General features: G+C 45.8%; 1 protein-coding gene across 1 annotated transcript; it reads right to left on the bottom strand.

The window, feature by feature from the left end:
• Positions 1-63: 63 nt before the first annotated feature.
• LOC115101380 (nuclear factor related to kappa-B-binding protein-like) lies at positions 64-27,186 on the bottom strand. The gene is given in 27 exon segments (XM_029620831.2): positions 64-4,037; positions 4,198-4,333; positions 5,021-5,127; positions 5,389-6,099; positions 6,269-6,478; positions 6,726-6,978; positions 7,080-7,254; positions 7,257-7,269; positions 11,743-11,822; positions 11,936-12,059; positions 12,151-12,257; positions 12,348-12,522; positions 12,636-12,696; positions 12,828-12,874; positions 12,974-13,053; positions 13,165-13,242; positions 13,356-13,482; positions 13,883-13,994; positions 23,147-23,339; positions 24,494-24,578; positions 24,741-24,814; positions 25,280-25,384; positions 25,513-25,684; positions 26,001-26,128; positions 26,226-26,427; positions 26,597-26,741; positions 27,124-27,186. Coding segments are annotated over 26 exon segments (3,819 nt in total). The 5' UTR covers positions 26,723-26,741; positions 27,124-27,186; the 3' UTR covers positions 64-3,899.
• Between the last annotated feature and the right edge of the window lie 95 nt (positions 27,187-27,281).

The following is a 27,281-nucleotide window of genomic DNA, read 5'->3' as shown; positions in this document are numbered from 1 at the left end:
TTGCATGTTGCATTTATATTTTTCTTCAGTATATATTTTCAATAAATCGTAAAAAAAAAATCATTCATTGTACTGTAGTTATTTATTTTTTAGGTATGAAATACTTCTACTTTCACAACCACAGAAATAAAGAACACTATATTACAACCAGAATCATCATGAAATGAACAACGACAAATCACTGACAAGGATGTCAAGAGAGGTTACACTGCGATCATATTTTTATACCATGTCTTAAAGATGGAACCACAAACTTTGCATTCAAATCGTCAGTAATTGCAATGATAAGGCCCTCCATAGACTTAGAGATGAAGGATACCTAGAACAATGTATCTGCTTACTGGATAAGACATCATACCATTCTGGCTTTAAATTGGATAGAAATAAATAGCAATCAATTTGAATTTGTTTATAAAGATCAATGAGTAAGATGAAAATACACTTTGTCTGTTTACCATTAGTAAAAACTAGGCTAGTTTGTCTAGTTTGCATAGTGACATGTACAAGCTGTTGACCGAGCCTTGCCTGACACCTACTGTAAGAAAGCTTAGACACCTACTGTAAGAAAGCTTACAGTAAGGATGGATTGAAATTGACATAAATGGGTGCCTGGAGGAAAATGAAGGAGGGTCATGCCTAGTCAATTTTATTCAAGAGGAGTGTTTAGTATTTTTTTTCTATCTAGTCCAGGGGAGCATCATAATTTGTAATTGATGAAATTTCTATATTTCTCAGTGTTTTAGAATTAGTTGCTTATAAGGAGATGCTTGATGTGTGCCCGATGCCACCCCTCATCTATGATTCTCCACTGGGCATGCTATTTGAGTGCCCTTATAAGCTATTTAGTATGGTCTCAATCAAATGACCCATACCCTATAGGCCAGGGTTCTCCAGCTGGCGGCCCGCGGGCCACATTTTATTTGGTCCCACAAGTTTTCTTTTGCGTGTGGAATTTTCATTGTTGGACATAAGACTGTAAAGACACCAGTAAATCAGCTCCAAGTGGTTTTAATTTAAGAAATCTGTTCCCAAGTATTTCCACGCATAATAGACACGTGATCATATACAAATGTAAGTATGGTTTGAAATGATTATGTTTTAGTCAAACATTATATCCGTTTGGGCTTCTTGTGGTCAATTTGCAGTCTACAAATGATTTGTAATTATGTTCTGACCATCTGCTCCAGAAAAATATTGTCCCGCGGCTGAATCTAGTTGATGATCCCTGCTATAGGCTACGAAGTGCATCCTCAGAGAAGCACAGAACAAAGTTATATTTCTAAGATAGCTGCCGGGATGGTGTCAATAAAAATAGGCTGCATTACACACCGCAAGGGACATTCCAACCCTGGGCCCCGGCCTGCTCGGCTCTTGCTGATCAAAACCTTTTTTTGTGTACTGCCTAACCAATGCTGTGCTGTGTAGGCCTATGTTGGTAGTTCAGGAGGAGACTCAAAGGCTTCTTCCAAAAATAATATTTTATTAGGCCTAGTCCAAAACATGGACTATCTTGCCCATGTTCAGTTCAGTTTGAGAAGGAGAGCGTGAAGATGAGTAGGATCGGAGGTAAACTTTGATAGCTTGCTATTATAATAGATTTGATTAAAAACGATGTTTCTTTCCCATTATGTAGGCCTATTTACCAGAGGTAAATAATAAGCCAGGTTCCAGCAACTTACATTGTGGTGCTGAGACTTGAAGCAGCAGCCACGGCACAATCAGAAACAGCTCATGGTGCTGAAAGTAGTCATAGTTCATTTGAACCATATTCATTTTTTATTAGACTTTACTAACAAGAGGGCTTTGTGTTGGAGCCTGTATCTTCTTATTTAAGAGGTAGGCCTACCTGTCTGACAGAAGAAATTAGGCTGCTATGTTATGTCATATGCCTACTTTTGCTAAAGAGAACGGCAAAAAGCACAGCCTTACCCCTTGTTATCTTAAGATGTTGAAGAAAATAGAATGGATCTGATTATATAGGGTGATCTATAAAATCACTTTCGTCCGCGATGCTTTATGCTAGAAACAATCTGTATCATTGTTTCCTTTCTTTGACATTGAGAGGCTGATCTACAACCTCTTATATCCGAGAAGACAAAAAAAACACTTTGCTTGGGAAGCAATCTAATTCTGTCACTATCAATTGATTGAGCTATTCACTTTCTGTACAATAAAATATGTTTAAACTCAGACAGCTTTGAGGGAAGCACTTACGACCTTCTCTCACTGGGTTAAGCCATGGAGGAAGAGTAGCCAGCAGTCAAAGCTTACATTTTTCTGTGTCAGTAGGCCTACTCTGTCTGGGGTGGAAAGGTAGGTCTACTCTGTCTGGGGTGGAAAGGTAGGCCTACTCTGTCTGGGGTGGAAAGGTAGGCCTACTCTGTCTGGGTGGAAAGGTAGGCCTACTCTGTCTGGGGTGGAAAGGTAGGCCTACTCTGTCTGGGGTGGAAAGGTAGGCCTACTCTGTCTGGGGTGGAAAGGTAGGCCTACTCTGTCTGGGGTGGAAAGGTAGGCCTACTCTGTCTGGGGTGGAAAGGTAGGCCTACTCTGTCTGTGGTGGAAAGGTAGGCCTACTCTGTCTGGGGTGGAAAGGTAGGCCTACTCAGTCTGGGGTGGAAAGGTAGGCCTACTCAGTCTGGGGTGGAAAGGTAGGCCTACTCTGTCTGGGGTGGAAAGGTAGGCCTACTCTGTCTGGGGTGGAAAGGTAGGCCTACTCTGTCTGGGGTGGAAAGGTAGGCCTACTCAGTCTGGGGTGGAAAGGTAGGCCTACTCAGTCTGGGGTGGAAAGGTAGGCCTACTCTGTCTGGGGTGGAAAGTTAGGCCTACTCTGTCTGGGGTGGAAAGTTAGGCCTACTCTGTCTGGGGTGGAAAGTTAGGCCTACTCTGTCTGGGGTGGAAAGTTAGGCCTACTCTGTCTGGGTGGAAAGGTAGTCCTACTCTGTCTGGGGTGGAAAGGTAGGCCTACTCTGTCTGGGGTGGAAAGGTAGGCCTACTGTGTCTGGGGTGGAAAAGGTAGGCCTACTCTGTCTGGGGTGGAAAAGGTAGGGCCTAACTTTTGAAAGTACCATGTTCAGATTCATAACATCTCAGATTTAATTATTTGCAAACAGGGCCAGTGTTGTTGCAAACAAGACACACTGATTTGACAGTAGAGAAATATGACAAGATGAACAGATAGGCCTCTCTCTCAGTCCCTTCGTTTGGTCATTTGTGCAGCATTAAAAAAATATTCTAATATGTAAGTAGATGTAAGTAGAACTGCATGACATGATAATAGATTCATGCAATGCTTTTACTATAAAGGAGATCTTTCTACCCCTACTCTTGTTCACATTGGTCTGCGAACCCACAACCTTCTAGCCTCAGCCATGTGTGCACTCAAAAGTCATTTGTTACCATGTAATGCTTACAGGACGAAGAAGTTTGTAAAACTGCACATGTAAGGCTCTGGTCTGTCCCAGAAGTGAGGCTAAACGCTAGACGTACTCTGCTATCCACTTAGGTTTATTATTATTGTGTGTTCAGGGAGGGTTTAGGTCAAATATATTTTTGCTGAAGGGAGGGCCATACATTTTCATTTCAAAGTGGTCCAATTTTCTCCATGTAACCCTTATCATAAATAACATTTACTCCCTAAATGCAGGCTATTTCATTAGTGCTGCTGAAACTTAGCCTTGCACAACAGACATGTCAGGTGAAACCACTGTCTATAAATGGTCTAGTGATATGCTGTCCTGGGATTACTCCTATGTTCATCTGCTGCCAGATTACTCCTGTGTTCATCTCCAGACATCCATCCTAAACATTGAGAGAGCAGAGTTGGGCTGTGGCTCCTAAGCATCACCTGCCTCTGGAGCGGTGGCACTCCACAGAGCAGTAGCTGGCTTAGGGAATACGCGTCACTGTGCTGGTGGTGGCGGGTCCGGGGCCCGTTTGGGTGAGGGTGCGGTGGTGACTACGACAGTGGACATTGACTTGGGGGAGCCTGCTGCAGAGCGCTGCTGGAGCTGCTGGGCTGGCACCGTCTGGATCCGCACCTGGAGGAGACAGATACATCAGCCACTCCTACCAACTACTATACCTGATGGGTCAGGTGTTCCCCCATCATATGGTCAGGAACAATTCTTGTCCTGCAACAAAATGCAGTTTGTTTGGGAGCTGGGTGAGTAACGGATAACAGGTGAGCTGCTGACTGACCTGTGTGGCCTGTCCCTGCTGCTGCAGCTGCTGTAACTGTTGAGCCGTGACAAAGCTGACTGGCTTGTTCCCAGCTATCAGCTTGGTACCGGCAGGCATGGTGGTGAGGATGATGTTCCTCCCGAGACTGCTGATACTGCACCGACCATATACATACACAGTGAGCTACAAAAGTATTGGGACAGTGAAACATTTTTGTTTGTTTTGGCTCTGTACTCCAGCACTTCTGAAATGATCAAATGACTGAGGTTAAAGTGTAGACTGTCAGCTTTAATTTGAGAGTATTTTCATCCATATATCCAGAAATTACAGCACTTTTTGTACATAGTCCCCCCATGTTAGGGGACCAAAAGTCTTGGGACAAATTCACGCATCCTGAATGAATCGTGAATAACGATGAGTGAGAAAGTTAGAGGCATAAATATCATACCCCCCCCAAAAAATGCTAACCTCCCCTGTTATTGGTAATGGTGAGAGGTTAGCATGTGTTAGTAGAATGTTATTTGTGCGTCTAACTTTCTCACTCATCATTATACACGATTAATTCAGGACATCTGTAATCATGGTAGCATCCACATTAATGTAGACGTGTTTACAAACATATTCTATTCGTTTTGCTTCATAGGATGCTGCCTTTTGCATCGTAAGATAATAAATAATAATTTAACATAATTTGGGAATGATTTATGTATTTTGAAAGTTACATATCTTCAAAACTTGATTGCTGACAAGCAAAACATTTTGGGACTATGTCAACAATGGACTAAAAGATAGTTTTGGGGTAGAGTTTTCCTTTAAGGCTGAACTGAACATGAGGACTCACTTGGTACTGAGGTTTCCTTTCAGTATGGGCGTGGTCATCACACTCTTACTTTTCAGTGGTTGGCTGAGGACAGACAGAGGCACTGTGAACCGAGCTGGTAACTTCCCCTGGGGAAATAAAAGAGGGAGACAATCATTGGATGATCCTTTCAAAGGTGGATGGTGGGGGCTATAGAGAATGTGGCTATAGAGAATGTGGCTATAGAGAATGTGGCTATATAGAATGTCTTGAAAATAAGAGAGATCCCAACGTTAGCCCTCCCAACAGAGGCAGAGAAGGTGTTTGGATAAAGAGTTATTACACAACCATCCTGAATCCCACAGTAGATATAAGAGGGGAGTTAATGGTGATGAAGCTGTGGGTCTTACTGGTTGTGTGGACACCACTGTGGCTGTGACGGGGACCTGGCGGACAGTAGCTGTGGCTGTTCCCAGAGTCAGGGAGCCTGAGGCAGAAGATCCCACCGTCACCCCTTTAGCACCGGCCAGTCCGCTGGTGGCTATGGTGACAGTGGCGGCTCCAGTGGAGACTGGTTTGCTGCCAGTGGTGGTTGTCATGGTGATGGTTTGGCCCTGTTTATGTGGGATGACCCCGAGGCCGGGCATGATCCGTATGGTGGTGCCACTCTTCGAGTCAGACGAGGAGACGGTGGAGAAGGTTCTGGTCTTCTGCTCGGCCATAGTGACTGCTAGGGTGGGCATCAGGCGGATAGTGTCCCCTGCAGCCTTCAACAGGGTGGTGGTGCCAGCAGAGGCCTTGCTGGTCCGGACTTCACCCGAGGAGGAGGCTGGGCTGGAGGTGGAGTGGGGTGGGGCTACATGGAGAGTAGCAGATATGCTCTTGGTAGTGGCAGTGCCTAACATGTCGGGGGTGAGTTTGACGGTGGTGAGAGGGGACTTAGTTAGGGTGGCCATCATGTCAGGAGTGATCCGCAGCACCGTCTGTCCTTTAGAGTCTGTGGTGATGGAGGAGGGGGGCAGGCGGAGCACATCCTTGCCCTGGATGCGAAGATTGGTAGTCGTTATTGGAAGACCCGGTCTACCTTGAGACTTTATGCCCAACTGGCCTGTGATAGCCACCTTTAGAGAGATAAATGACATGAGAATAAACATACAGGAAATACTCTGACAAATGAAAAAACAAATCTCTTTCATGAACACATTACAGCGAAACTATAAATATCTGAAACCTTATTTACATGTAAATCCTTAAATGCCTCCTAATGAACTGTAATAACTTCCTGTTCACCTGTTTGATGATGTTCTGGCTGGTGACTCCCTGTCGGATAGCGGGGGAGGTAGGGTGGTGTGCTGGGCTGCCAGGGGATGCAGTCTGAGGTTTGAGTACAGTAACAGCAGTGGTCAGGCCTGACACTGACAGGGTTGTCTGCCCTCTGGATGCCTGCACCTGGATGGGGCTACCAGCAGACTGGGTCCTCAGTGGTAATGACACCACAGCCTGCTCAGTTACAGGGTGGAGAAAGGAGAAACACAACCCTTCAATTACATGCACCAGTGTATTACAGCAAAAAATGCCTCTTATCTGTGGTTCAAGACCATGTCTGATTAATACAGTTAAATATGGTGCAAATTCCAGGTAAATGTTTTTAACTCTACTCAAAATCCAAGTAACACTGAAGAGACTCGGTTCTCTTGATAGTAAGCATTGCATTGTTTTGTGGGTAACAGAATGGTCAGTGATTAACCTGTGTGATGCCCTTGGTTCCCATGGTGACTGGCACTCTGATTTGATGAGGGGTTTGGTGCACCAGCGTGGCATGCTGTCCTCCTGCTGTCTGGGAAGAAACCACTCGTACCTGTGGGAGAGTGCCGGACTGGTGGCCCACTACCCTGGCTGTGTGTTGGGAGGGAGCTGGCTGAGAGACCTGGGGGCCAGACTGGCTGCTGGACAACAGGGTCCCCAGCTGGGGCATGGGGGGAGGAGACACCAATAGAACACTAAGGGTGAAGAGAGCAGTGGATTAGTACTATCATAACATAAAGAAGTTCTATAATTGAGCCTGATAAGAGTTCATCTATGGTATCTGGGTTATACTGACCCAGGACTGGTCTTGACTGAATCTGGGATCCCAGCTTTGGTGGGGGTTGTGGCTACAGGGGCGAGGGGTGATTTGGGGGTTCCAGGCGTGCTGGTAGTGGGGGTGGTTGGAGTTGGGGACATGGGACCCCCCACATCACTTGCATCCAGGCCTCCAGGGGTCTTACCACCCCCTCCTTACTTCCAGACTTCTATAACACACAGGGTGCATAGTCACCATCAACACATACCACAACCATGACATACAGTTACAGCCAGTTATATTGGCACCATTGCAAATATAAAAACAGCTTCTATCTCGAGCCAATCAGAATGTTAAATAGCCATTAATAGCCGGCCTCTGAGCAGTACCATTCCCTGAACTTAGTGACTGTTACTAGCCGGATACCACCCGGTACTCTACCCTGCGCCTTAGAAAGTGCTGCCCTATGTACATAGTCATTAAACACTGGCCACTTCAATAATATTTTCACACCGTTCCACATACTTTATTCTAGTGAAGGCTCATCCTATATAAATACTTCTGTACACACCTTTTCTATTCATACTATCCATGTCTACAGTGCCTTCAGAAAGTATTCACACCCCTTTCCTTCTTCAGGAGTACACATTTAAATTGGATGGACTCACTCTGTGTGCAATAAGTATTTAACATGATTCTTTTAACGACTACCTCATCTCTGCACCCCACACGTGTATAATAATGTTTACATAGCTTTGCTTTATTCATCTCATATGTGTATACTGTATTCTATTCTACTGTATTTTAGTCTATGCCACTCTGACATTGCTCATCCCAATATTTATATATTCCTTAATTCCATTATTTTACTTTTAGATGTGTGTGTATTGTTGTGAATTGTTATATTACTGCACTGTTGGAGCTAGAAACACAAGCATTTCGCTTCACCCGCAACAACATCTGCTAAACATGTACGTGACCAATAAAATGTGATTTGATTTGCCATACAATTATCTGAAAGGTCCCTCAGTCGAGCAGTGCATTTCAAACACAGATTCAACAACAAAAACGAGGGAGGTTTTCCAATGCCTCGCAAAGAAGGGCACCTATTGGTAGATGGGTAAAAAAAACAAAAAACACAGACATTGAATATTCCTTTGAGCCTGGTGAAGTTATTAATTACACTTTGGATGGTGTATCAATACACCCAGTCACTACAAAGATACAAGTGTCTTTCCTAACTCAGTTGCCGGAGAGGAAGGAAACCGCTCACGGATTACACCATGAGGCCAATGGTGACTTTAAAACAGTGATAGGAGAAAACTGAGGATGGATCAACAACATTGTAGTTATTCCACTATACTAACCTAAATGACAGAGTTAAAAGAAGGAAGCTTGTACAGAATAAAAAATATTCCAAAACATGCATCATGTTTTTGTTTTTATATATATATATGTACCTTTATTTAACTAGGCAAGTCAATTAAGAACAAATTCTTATTTACAATGACGGCCTACACCAGCCAAACCAAGAGAACGCTGGGTCAATTGCGCGCCGCCCTATGGGAATCCTAATCACGGCTGCTTGTGATACAGCCTGGTTCGAACCAGGGTGTCTGTAGTGACGCCTCTAGCCCTGAGATGCAGTGCCTTAGACCGCTGTGCCACTTAGGAACCCCAGTCGGGTAAAATGTATGGAGTAAAATGGACATGATTTTCTTTAGGAATGTAGTGAAGTAAAAGTTGTCAAAAATATAAATAGTAAAGTACAGATACCCCCCAAAAACTACTTAAGTAGTACTTTTTACTTAAGTACTTTACACCACTGCAAATTTATGCCCATGAATTTGTGCCCAAATTTGTGTGTATGGAACTATTCCGGGATATTTGATTTCAGGTCATGAAACATGGGACCAACACTTTACATGTTGCGTTTATATTTTTGTTCAGTATATTTGTAAAGAAATAGGGAATTATTTAAGAACAGTGCAAGGGTGCCAATATATTTTGTCGCAACTGTATGTTAGACAACAACAGAGCTCATTCCATAGTATCAGCCTATCATCAGGATTCTAGACAGGAATGAAAAGTGTTTTAGCAAGACAAAGTTGCACATTCTCCAGTCTACATACAAGCTGAGAGGGTATGTCAGTGTACATGAGCTGAGAGGGTATGTCAGTGTACATGAGCTGAGAGGGTGTGTCAATGTACATGAGCTGAGAGGGTATGTCAGTGTACATGAGCTGAGAGGGTATGTCAGTGTACATGAGCTGAGAGGGTATGTCAGTGTACATGAGCTGAGAGGGTGTGTCAGTGTACATGAGCTGAGAGGGTATGTCAGTGTACATGAGCTGAGAGGGTATGTCAGTGTACATGAGCTGAGAGGGTGTGTCAATGTACATGAGCTGAGAGGGTGTGTCAGTGTACATGAGCTGAGAGGGTGTGTCAGTGTACATGAGCTGAGAGGGTGTGTCAATGTACATGAGCTGAGAGGGTGTGTCAATGTACATGAGCTGAGAGGGTATGTCAGTGTACATGAGCTGAGAGGGTGTGTCAGTGTACATGAGCTGAGAGGGTATGTCAGTGTACATGAGCTGAGAGGGTGTGTCAGTGTACATGAGCTGAGAGGGTGTGTCAGTGTACATGAGCTGAGAGGGTATGTCAGTGTACATGAGCTGAGAGGGTGTGTCAATGTACATGAGCTGAGAGGGTGTGTCAATGTACATGAGCTGAGAGGGTATGTCAGTGTACATGAGCTGAGAGGGTATGGCAGTGTACATGAGCTGAGAGGGTATGTCAGTGTACATGAGCTGAGAGGGTCAGTGTCATGAGCTGAGAGGGTATGTACATGAGAGCTGAGAGGGTGTGTCAGTGTACATGAGCTGAGAGGGTATGTCAGTGTACATGAGCTGAGAGGGTATGTCAGTGTACATGTGCTGAGAGGGTGTGTCAATGTACATGAGCTGAGAGGGTGTGTCAGTGTACATGAGCTGAGAGGGTGTGTCAGTGTACATGAGCTGAGAGGGTGTGTCAATGTACATGAGCTGAGAGGGTGTGTCAATGTACATGAGCTGAGAGGGTGTGTCAGTGTAGCTGATGTGTCAGTGTAGAGCTGAGAGGGTATGTCAGTGTACATGAGCTGAGAGGGTGTGTCAATGTACATGAGCTGAGAGGGTGTGTCAGTGTACATGAGCTGAGAGGGTATGTCAGTGTACATGAGCTGAGAGGGTATGTCAGTGTACATGAGCTGAGAGGGTGTGTCAATGTACATGAGCTGAGAGGGTGTGTCAATGTACATGAGCTGAGAGGGTGTGTCAATGTACATGAGCTGAGAGGGTATGTCAGTGTACATGAGCTGAGAGGGTATGTCAGTGTACATGAGCTGAGAGGGTATGTCAGTGTACATGAGCTGAGAGGGTATGTCAGTGTACATGAGCTGAGAGGGTGTGTCAATGTACATGAGCTGAGAGGGTGTGTCAGGGAGCTGAGAGGGGTGTACATGAGCTGTACATGAGCTGAGAGGGTATGTCAATGTACATGAGCTGAGAGGGTATGTCAGTGTACATGAGCTGAGAGGGTATGTCAGTGTACATGAGCTGAGAGGGTATGTCAGTGTACATGAGCTGAGAGGGTATGTCAGTGTACATGAGCTGAGAGGGTGTGTCAATGTACATGAGCTGAGAGGGTGTGTCAATGTACATGAGCTGAGAGGGTGTGTCAGTGTACATGAGCTGAGAGGGTGTGTCAGTGTACATGAGCTGAGAGGGTATGTCAGTGTACATGAGCTGAGAGGGTATGTCAGTGTACATGAGCTGAGAGGGTGTGTCAGTGTACATGAGCTGAGAGGGTATGTCAGTGTACATGAGCTGAGAGGGTATGTCAGTGTACATGAGCTGAGAGGGTATGTCAGTGTACATGAGCTGAGAGGGTGTGTCAATGTACATGAGCTGAGAGGGTATGTCAGTGTACATGAGCTGAGAGGGTGTGTCAATGTACATGAGCTGAGAGGGTGTGTCAATGTACATGAGCAGAGAGAGTGTGTCAGTGTACATGAGCTGAGAGGGTGTGTCAGTGTACATGAGCTGAGAGGGTATGTCAGTGTACATGTGCTGAGAGGGTATGTCAGTGTACATGAGCTGAGAGGGTATGTCAGTGTACATGAGCTGAGAGGGTATGTCAGTGTACATGAGCTGAGAGGGTGTGTCAGTGTACATGAGCTGAGAGGGTATGTCAGTGTACATGAGCTGAGAGGGTATGTCAGTGTACATGAGCTGAGAGAGGGCTGATGTCATGTCAGTGTACATGAGCTGAGAGGGTATGTCAGTGTACATGAGCTGAGAGGGTATGTCAGTGTACATGAGCTGAGAGGGTGTGTCAATGTACATGAGCTGAGAGGGTATGTCAGTGTACATGAGCTGAGAGGGTATGTCAGTGTACATGAGCTGAGAGGGTGTGTCAATGTACATGAGCTGAGAGGGTATGTCAGTGTACATGAGCTGAGAGGGTATGTCAGTGTACATGAGCTGAGAGGGTATGTCAGTGTACATGAGCTGAGAGGGTATGTCAGTGTACATGAGCTGAGAGGGTATGTCAGTGTACATGAGCTGAGAGGGTATGTCAGTGTACATGAGCTGAGAGGGTATAAAACCTCAATTTGTCAGAGGTACAGCAATTACAGCAGAGTAGAGGCAGTGGGACTCACAGGCTTAGACGCAGGTTTAGGTTTCTGCTGCAGAGCCTTTCTGGCCTTGGCAGCAGCAGCTTGAGCCTGGTGAATCCTCTCTAGATGAGGACAGAATTATTAGTTGTAACAATGTGCCTGTGGGCTACTGAGGAAAGCAATGTCAACCACATTCAGATCTTATCACTTTCCATTGGTAGAAAGTGCTGCTCACCAAACTCCTCCTGACCGCGGTCACGGTGCAGGTAGATCCACAGCTTGCGGCCGATGTCATACTTCACACAGGGGTCCTTCTCATAGTGCAGCCTGTCCAGAGCCCCACTCACAACCGTGTTCACCTGCAGGAAACATTACATGAGGTGCAGTGCTCAGTCACAGACAAACAAGGAAAGACCGATAACAATAACCCAGTCGCCGTGAGGATCTAACCTGAGCACTGGTGACATCTGGTGCCAGGAATTGAGAGTCCTTGAGCAGCTCACAGATCTCAGCTCTGGTCCCCTCTCCGTTGGGCAGCCGGGCTGCTGCGTCCCGCACTGAGGGAGAAAAGCAGCAGAATAGTCCTATCTAACCTGTGGCTACTGCAACAACACCACATACTGATGGCAGGTGTATACATGTCTTACCCAAGGAGAGGATGGTGACATAAGCTGGGCGGTCGGAGCGCAGCAGAGTGTGTTCTCTGGCTTTGTTGAGAGACATCTCCTTGTCAAAGACCCCCTTAACAGGCCCCACCACAGACTCAAAGCCATGCATTCTGAAGGTGAAGGCTTTGTGTGGCTGGTCATACCGCTGCTGTTCCTGATGATCAAAACAAGAATATGGACGCATAATGATTACAGAGAACACTGTGTGATCGTTGGAAATAATACAGAACAAACCCTAGACTAAAAAGGTAGAGACGTGACATGGACCTGCACTTGGAAAACATGCCTCTCGTCTCCAGTGCTGGGCCGCACCACGAAGTCAGTCCAACTGCTTAGTTACAGAGAAAACAGCAAACAGTAATTCAATCAAATCTAAATCCCACTATGGCAATAAACACATACACTACCCAAGTCATTCAGAGTAAGAGCATTTGTGAAATGAGTAAAGTGGAAACTTACACTCTAGGGGTGGGAGAAGTCATCTCTGTTAGTTCTTCACATTCTGTCTGTAGAGGACATTGTTTTTTTATTCAAGTGTATTAGAGGGAACAGAAAACGACCATACTGACAGAGTAGTGAGATGTGGAAATGTGTACTTGCAATACCTTGACCACAACCAAGTCCTTGGAGTCGACCCACAGCTGACACAGAGCACTCAAATCCTTCTCTCCATCCTGACTGGGACCTTTGAGACACGAGATCGAGACAAACCTCTATGTCTCAAACTATAAATATTTTAACGTGCAATGTGACAGAATTTGGACAGATCATCTGACTGACAGAAAGGAGATCTTACCAATCCATTTCCATCGCTGTGAGTTTTCCCTGAATGCCACATAGGGAGTGAAGCCACTGGGAAGAACCAACATACCGACTGAGTGAGAGAGAGGAAGACAATGAGTGAAGAAGAGAGAGAGAAAAGAAAGATGAGAGGATGATGATATTACTGCTTTAACGATGCAGAGAAGAGGATGTCTGCCTGGTCACCTTTAGTCTCCCCAGCCAGGAAGTGCAGGGCCGGCAGCACCATCTCTGACCAGCAGGAGGCCGAGGAGAACCAGGGGTTCAGGGAACTAGCTGGAGATGTCTGCCACTGTTGGACCTTCTCCTCCAACTAACAACAGGACATACATGATTCATTATATACTCTTAAAGTGTTACAACAGTTCCAATTCAAAGTAACAGTTCAGCTCATCACATAACAACTCAGTGGTCTTGTGGTTAGTGTCTGCCCTAAGTCATACCAAAGACACTAAAAATGGGACCTGATGCAACTCTGCTTGGCACTCGGAAATAAGGAGATAGGGGGTAGAAAGGCCCTGTGATAGACTAGCGTCCTGTCCAGAGGGTGTGCTTGTACATCAAGCTGCCTCATGCTACAGAAACAGGAAATAGGCTCCTGATCCTATGAGCCTTTCTGCCTCGCTTGTGCAAAGCTTCTTACTGATCACATACGCCACCATGTCGCCAAACCTACTAGCAATATACTTGTGATGGTATAACTGATTGAATACCATGGTGGTGCTGGCGAGGCCGTCTAGTTTTAGGATGTTCTCCAGCAGGTTGAAGAAGCTCACTGCGATCTCCTCCACCATGACAGGGCTGTTCTGCACCTCCTCCATCGGCCTGCAGAGAGAAAAGTACGGTGTGCAACTGAATTCATGATAGCATCTAAATGTCCGGAGCACAAGAATATCAGTCAAGCTGTCATTTTGCTTCACTCATTGAATGTCATGTTAGAACATCTCTGTTCATACAACAGCATCATTCAATCAAATGTATTTATTGAGCCCTTTTTTACATCAGCCGATGTCAAAGTGTTATACAGAAACACAGCCTACAATCCCAAACAGCAAGCAATGCAGATGTAGAAAAACTCCTAGCCACTCTACTCTACCCTACTCTGCTGAGCTCTACCCTACTCTACTGAGCTCTACCCTACTCTGCTGAGCTCTACCCTACTCTACTGAGCTCTACCATACTCTACTGTACTCTACCCTACTCTGCTGAGCTCTACCCTACTCTGCTGAGCTCTACCATACTCTGCTGAGCTCTACCTGCTGAGCTCTGCTCTGCTGAGCTCTACCCTACTCTGCTGAGCTACTCTGCTGAGCTCCCATACTCTGCTGAGCTCTACCCTACTCTACTGAGCTCTACCCTACTCTGCTGAGCTCTACCCTACTCTGCTGAGCTCTACCCTACTCTGCTGAGCTCTACCCTACTCTACTGTGCTCTACCATACTCTGCTGAGCTCTACCCTACTCTGCTGAGCTCTACCCTACTCTGCTGAGCTCTACCCTACTCTGCTGAGCTCTACCATACTCTGCTGAGCTCTACCTCTACCCTACTGCTGTGCTCTACCCTACTCTGCTGTGCTCTAGCCTACTCTACCCTACTCTGCTGCTGTGCTCTACCCTACTCTGCTGAGCTCTACCCTACTCTGCTGTGCTCTACCCTACTCTGCTGTGCTCTACCCTACTCTGCTGTGCTCTACCCTACTCTACCCTCTGCTGTGCTCTACTCTGCTGACCCTACTCTGCTGAGCTCTACCCTACTCTGCTGAGCTCTACCCTACTCTGCTGAGCTCTGCTGAGCTCTACCCTACTCTGCTGTGCTCTACCCTACTCTGCTGTGCTCTACCCTACTCTGCTGAGCTCTACCCTACTCTGCTGAGCTCTACCCTACTCTGCTGAGCTCTACCCTACTCTGCTGAGCTCTCTACTGTGCCTACCCTCTGCTGTGCTCTACCCTACTCTGCTGTGCTCTACCCTACTCTGCTGAGCTCTACCCTACTCTGCTGAGCTCTACCCTACTCTGCTGTGCTCTACCCTACTCTGCTGTGCTCTACCCTACTCTGCTGAGCTCTACCCTACTCTGCTGAGCTCTACCCTACTCTGCTGAGCTCTGACCCTACTCTGCTGAGCTCTACCCTACTCTGCTGCTGAGCTCTGCCGACCCTACTCTGCTGCTGAGCTCTACCCCTACTCTGCTGAGCTCTACCCTACTCTGCTGAGCTCTACCCTACTCTGCTGAGCTCTACCCTACTCTGCTGTGCTCTACCCTACTCTGCTGAGCTCTACCCTACTCTGCTGAGCTCTACCCTACTCTGCTGAGCTCTACCCTACTCTGCTGAGCTCTACCCTACTCTGCTGAGCTCTACCCTACTCTGCTGAGCTCTACCCTACTCTGCTGAGCTCCCCCTACTCTGTGAGCTCTCTGAGCTCTACCCTACTCTGCTGTGCTCTACCCTCTGCTGAGCTCTACCCTACTCTGCTGAGCTCTACCCTACTCTGCTGTGCTCTACCCTACTCTGCTGTGCTCTACCCTACTCTGCTGAGCTCTACCCTACTCTGCTGAGCTCTACCCTACTCTGCTGAGCTCTACCCTACTCTGCTGAGCTCTACCCTACTCTGCTGAGCTCTACCCTACTCTGCTGAGCTCTGCCGTGCTCTACCCTACCCTCTCTGCTGAGCTCTACCCTACTCTGCTGAGCCTCACCCCCTACTCTGCTGAGCTCTACCCTACTCTGCTGAGCTCTACCCCTCTACCCTACTCTGCTGAGCTCTACCCTACTCTGCTGAGCTCTACCCTACTCTGCTGAGCTCTACCCTACCCTACTCTGCTGAGCTCTACCCTACTCTGCTGTGCTCTACCCTACTCTGCTGAGCTCTACCCTACTCTGCTGAGCTCTACCCTACTCTGCTGAGCTCTACCCTACTCTGCTGAGCTCTACCCTACTCTGCTGAGCTCTACCCTACTCTGCTGTGCTCTACCCTACTCTGCTGAGCTGAGCTCATACCCTACTCTCTGCTGAGCTCTACCCTACTCTGCTGAGCTCTACCCTACTCTGCTGAGCTCTACCCTACTCTGCTGAGCTCTACCCTACTCTGCTGAGCTCTGCTGAGCTCTACCCTACCCTACTGCTGCTCTACCCTACTCTACTGCTCTACCCTACTCTGCCGAGCTACCTGCTCTGCTGAGCTCTACCCTACTCTGCTGAGCTCTACCCTGCTCTGCTGAGCTCTACCCTACTCTGCTGAGCTCTACCCTGCTCTGCTGAGCTCTACCCTACTCTGCTGAGCTCTACTCTGCCGTGCTCTACCCTACTCTGCCGTGCTCTCCTGCTGAGCTCTACTCTGCCGAGCTCTGCTGAGCTCTACCCTGCTCTGCTGAGCTCTACCCTGCTCTGCTGAGCTCTACCCTACTCTGCTGAGCTCTACCCTACTCTGCTGAGCTCTACCCTACTCTGCTGAGCTCTACCCTACTCTGCTGCTCTGCTGTGCTCTGCCCTACTCTGCTGAGCTCTGTGCCCTACTCTGCTGAGCTCTACCCTACTCTGCTGAGCTCTACCCCTACTCTGCTGAGCTCTACCCTACTCTGCTGAGCTCTACCCTACTCTGCTGTGCTCTACCCTACTCTGCTGTGCTCTACCCTACTCTGCTGTGCTCTACCCTACTCTGCTGAGCTCTACCATACTCTGCTGAGCTCTACCATACTCTGCTGAGCTCTACCATACTCTGCTGAGCTCTACCATACTCTACTGAGCTCTACCCTACTCTGCTGAGCTCTACCCTACTCTACTGAGCTCTACCATACTCTGCTGAGCTCTACCATACTCTACTGAGCTCTACCCTACTCTACTGAGCTCTACCCTACTCTACTGAGCTCTACCCTACTCTACTGAGCTCTACCCTACTCTACCCTACTCTACTGAGCTCTACCCTACTCTGCTGAGCTCTACCCTACTCTGCCGAGCTCTACCCTACTCTGCCGAGCTCTACCCTACTCTGCCGAGCTCTACCCTACTCTGCTGAGCTCTACCCTACTCTGCTGAGCTCTACCCTACTCTGCTGAGCTCTACCCTACTCTACTGTAGCATGCGATATTTCATTACTAACATGTCAGGTTAAAGTGCCATCTTTGTGGGATGAGAACATAAGACTTCACAATGTTACCAGTGTAAATATCTGGCTTGGGTTGTTAATCAACCTACAAGGGTGTTTACAAACACTACAGGAACAAGATCATCCACATGTGTCGATCACATTTTTACTAGTACAGTAAAACTTTGTTCTAAACCTGTATCCGTACCCATTGGATGCAATGATCACAATATAGTGGCCATATCCAGGAAAGACAACGTTCCGACAGCTGGGCCTAAAATAGTGTATAAGAGATCATACACATTTTTGCTGTGACTCTTATGTGGATGATGTTAAAAAATATTTGTTGGTCTGATGTGAAAAGGAGCATCCAGACGCTGCACTTGTTGAATTTATGAAACTTCTTCCTGTTATTGATAAACATGCACCTGTTAAGAAACTGACTGTTAGAACTGTTAAGGCTCCATGGATTGATGAGGAATTGAAAAACTATGGCTGAAGCTGAAAGAGATGGGGCAAAGGGAGTGGCTAATAAGTCTGGCTACACATCTGACTGGCTGATTTACTGCCAATTCAGAAATTACAGTTGAAGTCAGAAGTTTACATACACCTTAGCCAAATACATTTAAACTCAGTTTTTCACAATTCCTGACATTTAATCATATTAAAAAGTCCCTGTCTTAGGTCAGTTAGGATCACCACTTTATTTTCATAATGTGAAATGTCAGAATAATAGTAGAGAGAATCATTTATTTCAGCTTTTATTTATTTCATCACATTCCCAGTGGGTCAGATGTTCACATATACTGAATTAGTATTTGGCAGCATTGCCTTAAAATTGACTCGGGTCAAACGTTTTGGGTAGCCTTCCACAAGCTTCCCACAATAAGTTGGGTGTATTTTGGCCCATTCCTCCTGACAGAGCTGGTGTAACTGAGTCAGGTTTGTAGGCCTCCTTGCTCACACACGCTTTTTCAGTTCTGCCCACAAATTATCTATAGGATTGAGATCAGGGCTTTGTTATGGCCACTTCAATACCTTGACTTTGTTGTCCTTAAGCCATTTTGCCACAACTTTGGAAGTATGCTTGGGGTCATTGTCCATTTGGAAGACCCATTTGCGACCAAGCTTTAACTTCCTGACTGATGTCTTGAGACGATGCTTCAATATATCCACATAATTTTACTTTCTCATGATGCCATCTATTTTGTGAAGTGCACCAGTCCCTCCTGCAGCAAAGCACCCCCACAACATGATGCTGCCACCCCCGTGCTTCATGGTTGGGATGGTGTTTGGATTGCAAGCCTCCCCCTTTTCCCTCCAAACAGAACGATGGTCATTATGGCCAAACAGTTCGATTTTTGTTTCATCAGACCAGAGGACATTTCTCCAAAAAGTACGATCTTTGTCTCCATGTGCAGTTGCAAACTGTAGTCTGGCTTTTTTATGGCGGTTTTGGAGCAGTGGCTTCTTCCTAGCTGAGCGGCCTTTCAGGTTATGTCGATATAGGACAAATTTGACTGTGGATATAGATACTTTTGTACCTGTTTCCTCCAGCATCTTCACAAGGCCATTTGCTGTTGTTCTGGGATTGATTTTCACTTTTCGCACCAAAGTACATTAATCTCTAGGAGACAGAACGCGTCTCCTTCCTGAGTGGTATGACAGCTGCGTGATCCCATGGTGTTTATACTAGCATACTATTGTTTGTAGAGATTCACGTGGTACCTTCAGGCATTTGGAAATTGCTCCCAAGGATGAACCAGACTTGTGGAGGTCTACAATATTTTTTCTGAGGTCTTGGCTGATTTCTTTTGATTTTCCCATGATATCAAGCAAAGAGGCACTGAGTTTGAAGGTAGGCCTTGAAATACATCCACAGGTACACCTCCAATTGACTCAAATGATGTCAATTAGTCTATCAGGTGCTTCTACAGCCATGACATCACTTTCTGGAATTTTCCAAGCTGTTTAAAGGCACAGTCTACTTAGTGTATGTAAACTTCTGACCCACTGGAATTGTGATACAGTGAATTATAGGTGAAATAATCTGTCTGTAAACAATTGTTGGAAAAATTATTTGTGTCATGCACAAAATAGATGTCCTAACCGACTTGCCAAAACTACAGTGTGTTAACAAGAAATTTGTGGAGTGGTTGAAAAATGGGTTTTAATGACTCCAACCTAAGTGTATGTAAACTTCCGACTTCAACTGTATGCACTAAAACCGAATTACTTAAGTGCCAAGTTCAGGAAGGTCAGATGCCTTCTCTGCTTCCAACATCACTAATGCGGTAGGAATATCGGTTTGGGAAGCGAGATGCGGAGTGAAATTCGTTGGGAGTGTTAGAGCAAATACAATGCTACTTCTCTGGTAACAAATTAACAACAGATTTTCAGTATAATTATAGAGAAGGGCACTCAACACGGCACTGCCATAAATGACTGATGGTTGGACGAAAGAAATTGAGAAAACGAAGATTGTGGGAGCTGTACTGTTAGAGATCAGTGCAGTCTTTGACTTTATTGAACATAACCTGTTCTTGAAAAAATTAGTGCGTTATGGCTTTTCAACCTCTGCCATATCATGGATTCAGAGCTATCCATCTAATAGAACTCAGAGGTTTTTTTTTACGGGAAGCTTCTCTAATGTCAAACCTGTGGTGTACCGCAGGACAGCTCTCTAGGCCCTCTACTCTTTTCTATTTTTACTAATGACATGCCACTGGCATTAAACAAAGCATGTGTGTCCATGTATGCTAATGATTCAACCATATACAGTTAAATGCCCCCCTTTTTCCACATTTTGTTACGTTACAGCCTTATTCTAAAATTGATTAAATACATTTTTTCACCAATACAACTACACACAATACCCCATAATGACAAAGCAAAAACAAGTTTTTAGAAATGTTTGCAAAATACCTTATTTACATAAGTATTCGGACCCTTTGCTATGAGACTCGAAATTGAGCTCAGGTGCATCCTGTTTCCATTGACAATCCTTGAGATGTTTCTACAACTTGATTGGAGTCCATCTGTGATAAATTCAATTGATTGGACATGATTTGGAAAAGCACACACAGTTGACAGTGCATGTCAGAGCAGAAAGCAAGCCATGAGGTCGAAGGAATTGTCCGTAGAGCTCAGACACCGGATTGTGTCGAGGCACAGATCTGGGGAAGGGTAGCAAAACATTTCTGCAGCATTGAAGGTCACCAAGAACACAGTGGCCTCCATATTTTTACCCCTTTTCTCCCCCCAATTTTGTGGTATCTAATTGGTAGTTACAGTCTTGTCTCATCGCTGCAACTCTCATACGGACTCGGGAGAGGCGAAGGTCGAGAGCCCTGCCTCCCCCGAAACACAACCCAACCAAGCCGCACTGCTTCTTGACACAATGCCCACTTAACCCGGAAGTCAGCCACACCAATGTGTCGGAGGAAACATTGTGCACCTGGTGACCGTGTCAGCATGCACTGTGCCCGGCCCACCACAGGTGTTGCTAGTGCGTGATGGGACAAGGACATTCCTGCCAGCCAAACCCTCCACAAACCCAGACGGCGCTGGGCCAATTGTGAGCCGACCCATGGGTCCCCGGATGCGGCCGGGGGCGACAGAGCCTGGACTCAAACCCAGAATCTCTGGTGGCACAGCTAGCACTGCGATGCAGTGCCTTAGAGCACTATGCCACTCGGGAGGCCGTGGCCTCCATCATTCTTAAATGGCAGAAATTTGGAACCACCAAGACTCTTCCTAGAGCTGGCTGACCGGACAAACTGAGCAATCGGGGGAGAAGGGCCTTGGTCAGGGAGGTGACCAAGAACCCAATGGTCACTCTGACAGAGCTCCAGAGTTCTTCTGTGGTGATGGGAGAACCTTCCAGAAGGACAACCATCTATGAAGCTCTCCACCAATCAGGCTTTTATGGTAAAGCGGCTAGAGAGAAGCCACTCCTCAGTAAAAGGCCAATGACAGCCCACTTGGAGTTTGCCAAAAGGCACCTAAAGGACTCTCAGACCATGAGAAACAAGATTCTCTGGTCTGATGAAACCAAGATTAAACTCTTTGGCCTGAATGCCAAGCATCATGTCTAGAGGAAACCAGGTACCATACCTACATTGAAGCATGGTGGTGGCAGCATCATGCTGTGGGGATGTTTTTCAGCCGCAGGGACTGGGAGGCTAGTCAGGATCGAGGGAAAGAAGAACGGAGCAAAGTACAGAAAGATCCTAGATGAAAACCTGTTCCAGAGCGCTCAGGACCTCAGACTGGGGCGAAGGTTCACATTCCAACAGGACAATGACCCTAAGAATCCAGGCAAAATAACGCAGAAGTGGCTTCGGGACAAGTCTCTGAATGTCCTTGAGTCACCCAGCCAGAGCCTGGACTTGAACCGATCGAACATCTCTGGAGACCTGGAAACAACTGTGCAGTGACGCTCCCCATCCAACCTGATAGAGCTTGAGAGGATCTGCAGATAAGAATGGGAGAAACTCCCCAAATACAGGTGTGCCAAGCTTGTAGCGTCATACCCAAGAAAACTCAAGGCTGTAATGCTGTCAAAAGGTGCTTCAACAAAGTAATACATTTGCAAAAAATTTATAAAACCCTGTTTTTGCTTTGTCATTATGGGGTATTGCGTGTAGATTGATTAGGGGAAAAAAACATTTTGTCAATTTTAGTAGAAGATTGTAACGTAACAAAATGTGGAAAAAGTCAAGGGGTCTGAATACTTTCCGAATGCACTGTACACATCAGCAACCACAGCTAAACCCTTAAAGAGTTGCAGTCTGTTTGGAATGGGTGACCAGTACTAAATTGGTCCTGAACATCTTTAAAACTAAGAGCATTGTATTTGGTTCAAATCATTCCCTATGTTCTATACCTCGGCTGAATCTGGTAATGAATGGTATGGCTGTTGATATTTCTTGTCCTCATAAGAAACATTCATTTGTTATATCTGGAGTATTTCTCCTGTTTTATCCGGTGTCTTGTGTGAATTTAAGTATGCTCCCTCTTAATAAAGGTATATTCTTTAAAAAAGTATGTATGTCTATATAGGTATGTGTATGTATATATGTGTATATGTATGCATGCGTGTATGGATATATATATTTACCAAAAAAATATGGGGGATTGGAAATGATGCAGACAATTACATTGGAAGCAACATTCTTTCCGCAATATTAAGCTGATCCTCCCTCTAAAAACGAAAAAAGTATGCTCCCTCTAATTCTCTTCCTCCCCTCCCTGAGTACCTGAGCCCTGGGACCATGCCTCAGGACTACCTGGCCTGATGACTCCCTGGCCTGATGACTTCTTGCTGTCCCCTGTCCACCTGGTCGTGCTGCTGCTCCAGTTTCAACTGTTCTGCCTGCGGCTATGGAACCCTGACCTGTTCACAGGACGTGCTACCTTGTCCCGGACCTGCTGTTTTCGACTCTCTCTCTCTACCACACCCGCTGTCTCTAACTCTGAATGCTCGGCTATGAAAAGTCAACTGACATTTGAGGTGCTGACCTGTTTCACCCTCTACAACCACTGTTATTATTATTATTTGACCCTGCTGGTTATCTATGAACGTTTGAACATCTTGGCCATGTTCTGTTATAATCTCAACCCGGCACAGCCAGAAGAGGACTGGCCACCCCTGGTTCCTCTCTAGGTTTCTTCCTAGGTTCCTGCCTTTCTAGAGAGTTTTTCCTAGCCACCGTGCTTCTACATCTACATTGCTTGCTGTTTTAGGCTGGGTTTCTGCTAACCCTAGAGGGGTTGGGTGTTTAGCAACAAAACCTACACATGCTTAACTATGTGGCAAAATAGATGGTGTTGGCTTAGATTGTTGACAACATGTAAACTATATTTCTAATGAATCAAATCAAATCAACTCACTCTTCCTTGACACTGGGCAGTGGAGTGACTGGGGTCTCAGGCAGAGTAGCTGTGATGTTAACTGATGGAGCTGGGGCTTCTGAAGGCATCAGAGCCTCACAGGGATCCTCAGACTCCACTTTAATTGTCCTCATCTTCTTCTTTCTCCTCTCCTCCCTCATCTTCCTCTTGGGCAGAGCCAGGTCAAACAGTGCTAGATCATAGAAGATACTAGTTAAGAATGTTTCTAAACTAGTTGTGCCTTACATCATTCAGAGGATCTAATTGAATCTAGCTACATACACTACTAACCAAAAGTATGTGGACACCCTTTGAAATTAGTGTATTCGGCTATTTCAGCCACACCTGTTGCTGACAGGTGTAAAATATCGAGCACACAGCCATAGACAAACATTTAGCAGTAGAATGGCCTGTATTGAAGATTTCAGTGACTTTCAACGTGGCACCGCCATAGGATGTCACCTTTCCAACAAGTCAGTTCATCAAATGTCTGCCCTGCTAGAGCTGCCCAGGTCAACTGTAAGTGCTGTTATTGTGAAGTGGAAACATCTAGGAGCAACAACGGCTCAGCCGCAAAGTGGTAGGCCACACAAGCTTACAGAGTGGGACCGCCGAGTGCTGAAGGGCATAGCGCCCAAAAACTGTCTGTCCTCAGTTGCAACACTCACTACCGAGTTCCAAACTGCCTCTGGAAGAAACATCAGCAAAATAACTGTTCATCGGGAGCTTCATGAAACGGGTTTCCATGGCCGAGCAGCCGTAAAAGTCGGCTGGAAAGGTGTAAAGCTTGCCGGCAGTGGACTCTGGAGCAGTGGAAATTCTGGAAAATCTTAACGTTACAGCATACAATGTTTCTAGACGATTCTGTGCTTCCAAATTTGTGGCAACAGTTTGGGGAAGGCCCTTTCCTCTTTCAGCATGACAATGCCCCCATGCACAAAGAGAGGTCCATACAAAAATAGTTTCTCAATATCGGTGTGGAAGAACTTGACAGGCCTGCACAGAGCCCTGACCTCAAATCCATCAAACAACTTTGGGATGAATTGGAACACCGACTGCGAGCCAGACCTAATCGCCCAACATCAGTGCCCGACCTCACTAAATGCTCCTGTGGCTGAATAGAAGCAAGTCCCGCAGCAATGTTCCAACGTCAAGCGGAAAGCCTTCCCAGAAGGGTGGAGGCTGTTTTGCAGCAAAAGGGGGGACCAACTCCATTAATGCCCATGATTTTGGAATGAGATGTTTGACGAGCAATTGTCCACATACTTTTGGCCAAGTAGAGCATGATTCATTTGTCTTTATGATTATGAGTTTGGTGTTTTGGTTATAGACTTGACTTGTACTCACTCATCATGGAGCCTTTACGACCTATGTTCACTCTAGACATCATGTCACCCAGGCGGATGTCAGAAGTCATCAAGTCTGGATGATCCTGTGCAAATAAGAATGACTAGGATTAGGATACAAGGAAATGTTGTACAAGATGATATTAGGTAGATAAACAGTGTCCCCAATTTCCATTCACACCTTGATTTTATGGATAGCAGAATTCTCTGCTGTTTTTGTGAATTGGAGAAGCAAAGAAGAAACTAACCGGTTGTCGTCTCCTCTTCTCTCTATGTCTCCGTAGCATGGCTCTCATGTCCTTCTCTCCCAGTTCTTGCTTATCTGTGTAAGCAGGCACCACATATCTTCAATCACTACATCTGCAGAGTCTTTATGTACATTACAGCAGTAGGGCTGGGGATTGCCAGGGACCTCACGATACAATATTATCACGATACTTAGGTGCCGATACGATATGTATTGCGATTCGATGTTCAAAACATATTGTTCACTATATAGTCTGCTGCAGCGAGGCAGAGAGTTTTGATCAGTCATGGAAATACAAGTGCTGAAAACATGTTGGCTCACTATTTTAGAAAGATGGAGAAAAAGCTATAGGACAAAAATACCGGAGTTTTGGCGCAGTTACAGCTAGCTGACTAGCGCAAGATAGTGCTATCTAGCAAAATCGATACTTGGAAGTCAAAGTATCAATTTAATATCATCCAAAACAATATTGCGATATGTAACCATAAATGTTTTTCCCCAATCATTATACAGTAACTGTATAGATCTACTGTAACTGACCGGTGGTCTTCATGTCCTGGGTGGAGAGACTGGGCAAAACCCTGACAGAGACTGTGGGCGTTGGAGAGGAAGGAGATTGAGGTGTTGGCAGCCAAGAGGCTGTATCTGCAAATACAACACAAAGGACAAGTATGTGACATCGAGAAAACATTGAAAGAGGAACTCTGACACTTATTCAATGCTGCTAAATGCAATTACATTTCAACATTCTAGGCTGATGAAAGCAGACTCACCATCATCGTCAGATGAGGCATTGCTGTCTCCACACTCAGTTTTAACTTCCCTCAGTATCCGGCACACTCTTCCTCTGACCCTCTGTTCCTGCACCTCACCATGTGTCTGGGTGGGATACTTTCTGTTCACCGCAATGTCAGGGCCACTGCGGACAGCCAACTCTAGCAGTTCCTAAACACAAAGAAATGATATAGGTGAACATACTGAGGAAGGCTTTTCACCTTGTGCTTGAAGATATATGCATATGTAACCGATGTGAAATGGCTAGCTAGTTAGCGGTGGTGCGCGCTAATAGCGTTTCAATCGGTGACGTCACTCGCTGAGACCTTGAAGTAGTTGTTCCCCTTGCTCTGCAAGGGCCGCGGCTTTTGTGGCGCGATGGGTAACGATGCTTCGTGGGTGACTGTTGTTGATGTGTGCAGAGGGTCCCTGGTTCAAGCCCAGGTAGGGGCGAGGAGAGGGACGGAAGCAATACTGTTACACTTACCTTTCTAGAGACCAGGATCTGTTTAAGGAGTTTGTGGTAGTACTGCTGCAATGAGTTCAGCTGGCGTTTTTTCTGGGACTTGGCACACAGTTGTCTGTACTTAACCACTTCTGGATTGAAATGGCCATCTGGGGAGAGCACAGTGGTACATGATATCACTGATATGCCATAAACAGTCCAAAAACTCACTCAAAATCAAGCCGTTTGAGAGAGGCGGAATGTTACCTTGGAACAGTTTCTGTGCAAGGTGCAAGGGGTTTCCGAAGCAGAAGTTCTGTTTGTTGAAGAGTTTGCTGATGGTGCTGTCCTGCTCACAAGTGTTGTCTTCTTGAAAGTGTGGTAACAGTTGACGGAGATGTTGCCTCTGGTCATCTGTCAGTACTTCAGACCAGGTGCTTTCACTCAGCACAGAGAAGAATATTTCAGGCTGTTTGCCCAACAAAAACAAAAAATATATATAAACAGAACTGTAAATGCAACAATCGACATACAGTACACCTTTATATGTACTGTCTATGCAGTGTACACAATGGATAAACAGCATATGATAAAGTTAACACAGAAATCACTGCAGTATGCTATTATTAGCTACTCACATCCTCAAGCAGGTCTTCTGGAAGACTCACTTGACAGTTTCCCAACATGCACTCTTCAGTGATGCGCCCATCACTGCCCTCCCCCGAGTCTAGGGGGTCGGTCAGCATGTGATCAAGTGCATCCATTCTGATCTTCCTTCACAATCTGAAGAAAAAAAATGAATTGCATTGGTAGCTACAGTAACGTTCGCTATCTAACTAAAAGCACGAGTCCATTGGCCTTGTTAGCTAGCTAGCTAACGTAAAATAGAACAGTTTAGTCTGCATTTCTACAGAAAACATTATCGATCTTGTTGGCTGGCTAACTAGATATTACATTATCATGTCAAAGATGAAATACAAACCAAAAACACATGTCAACGTGAGCTACTAGCTAAATTATGCTAGCCAGCTACCCAAGGCAAGATAACTAAACCAGGAAAAATACGATTCAATGAAATATTCTGCGCACTTTGGATATGATTATCTAGTTAGCAATGTGAGCTTAACCAATAGATAACTCGTTTAGCTAACAAAGACACAATTACCTAGTTTACCAGAAAATAGAGCACACTGGACATCGGATAAAAGACTCAGAGGGGAATCATAACAACGACGTACCAATACGGTTTCCGTCCCGTCCGCTAAGTCTACCGTGACTACTTCCAATTTCCTCGATTCTGGTTGCATTCGATGCACGAAATTA

This window comes from Oncorhynchus nerka, linkage group LG19 (genome assembly GCF_034236695.1).
Source record: "Oncorhynchus nerka isolate Pitt River linkage group LG19, Oner_Uvic_2.0, whole genome shotgun sequence".
Taxonomy (NCBI): domain Eukaryota; kingdom Metazoa; phylum Chordata; class Actinopteri; order Salmoniformes; family Salmonidae; genus Oncorhynchus; species Oncorhynchus nerka.
The sequence above is the reverse complement of the archived record's forward strand: the minus strand, read 5'-3'. Positions and strand labels throughout refer to the sequence as shown.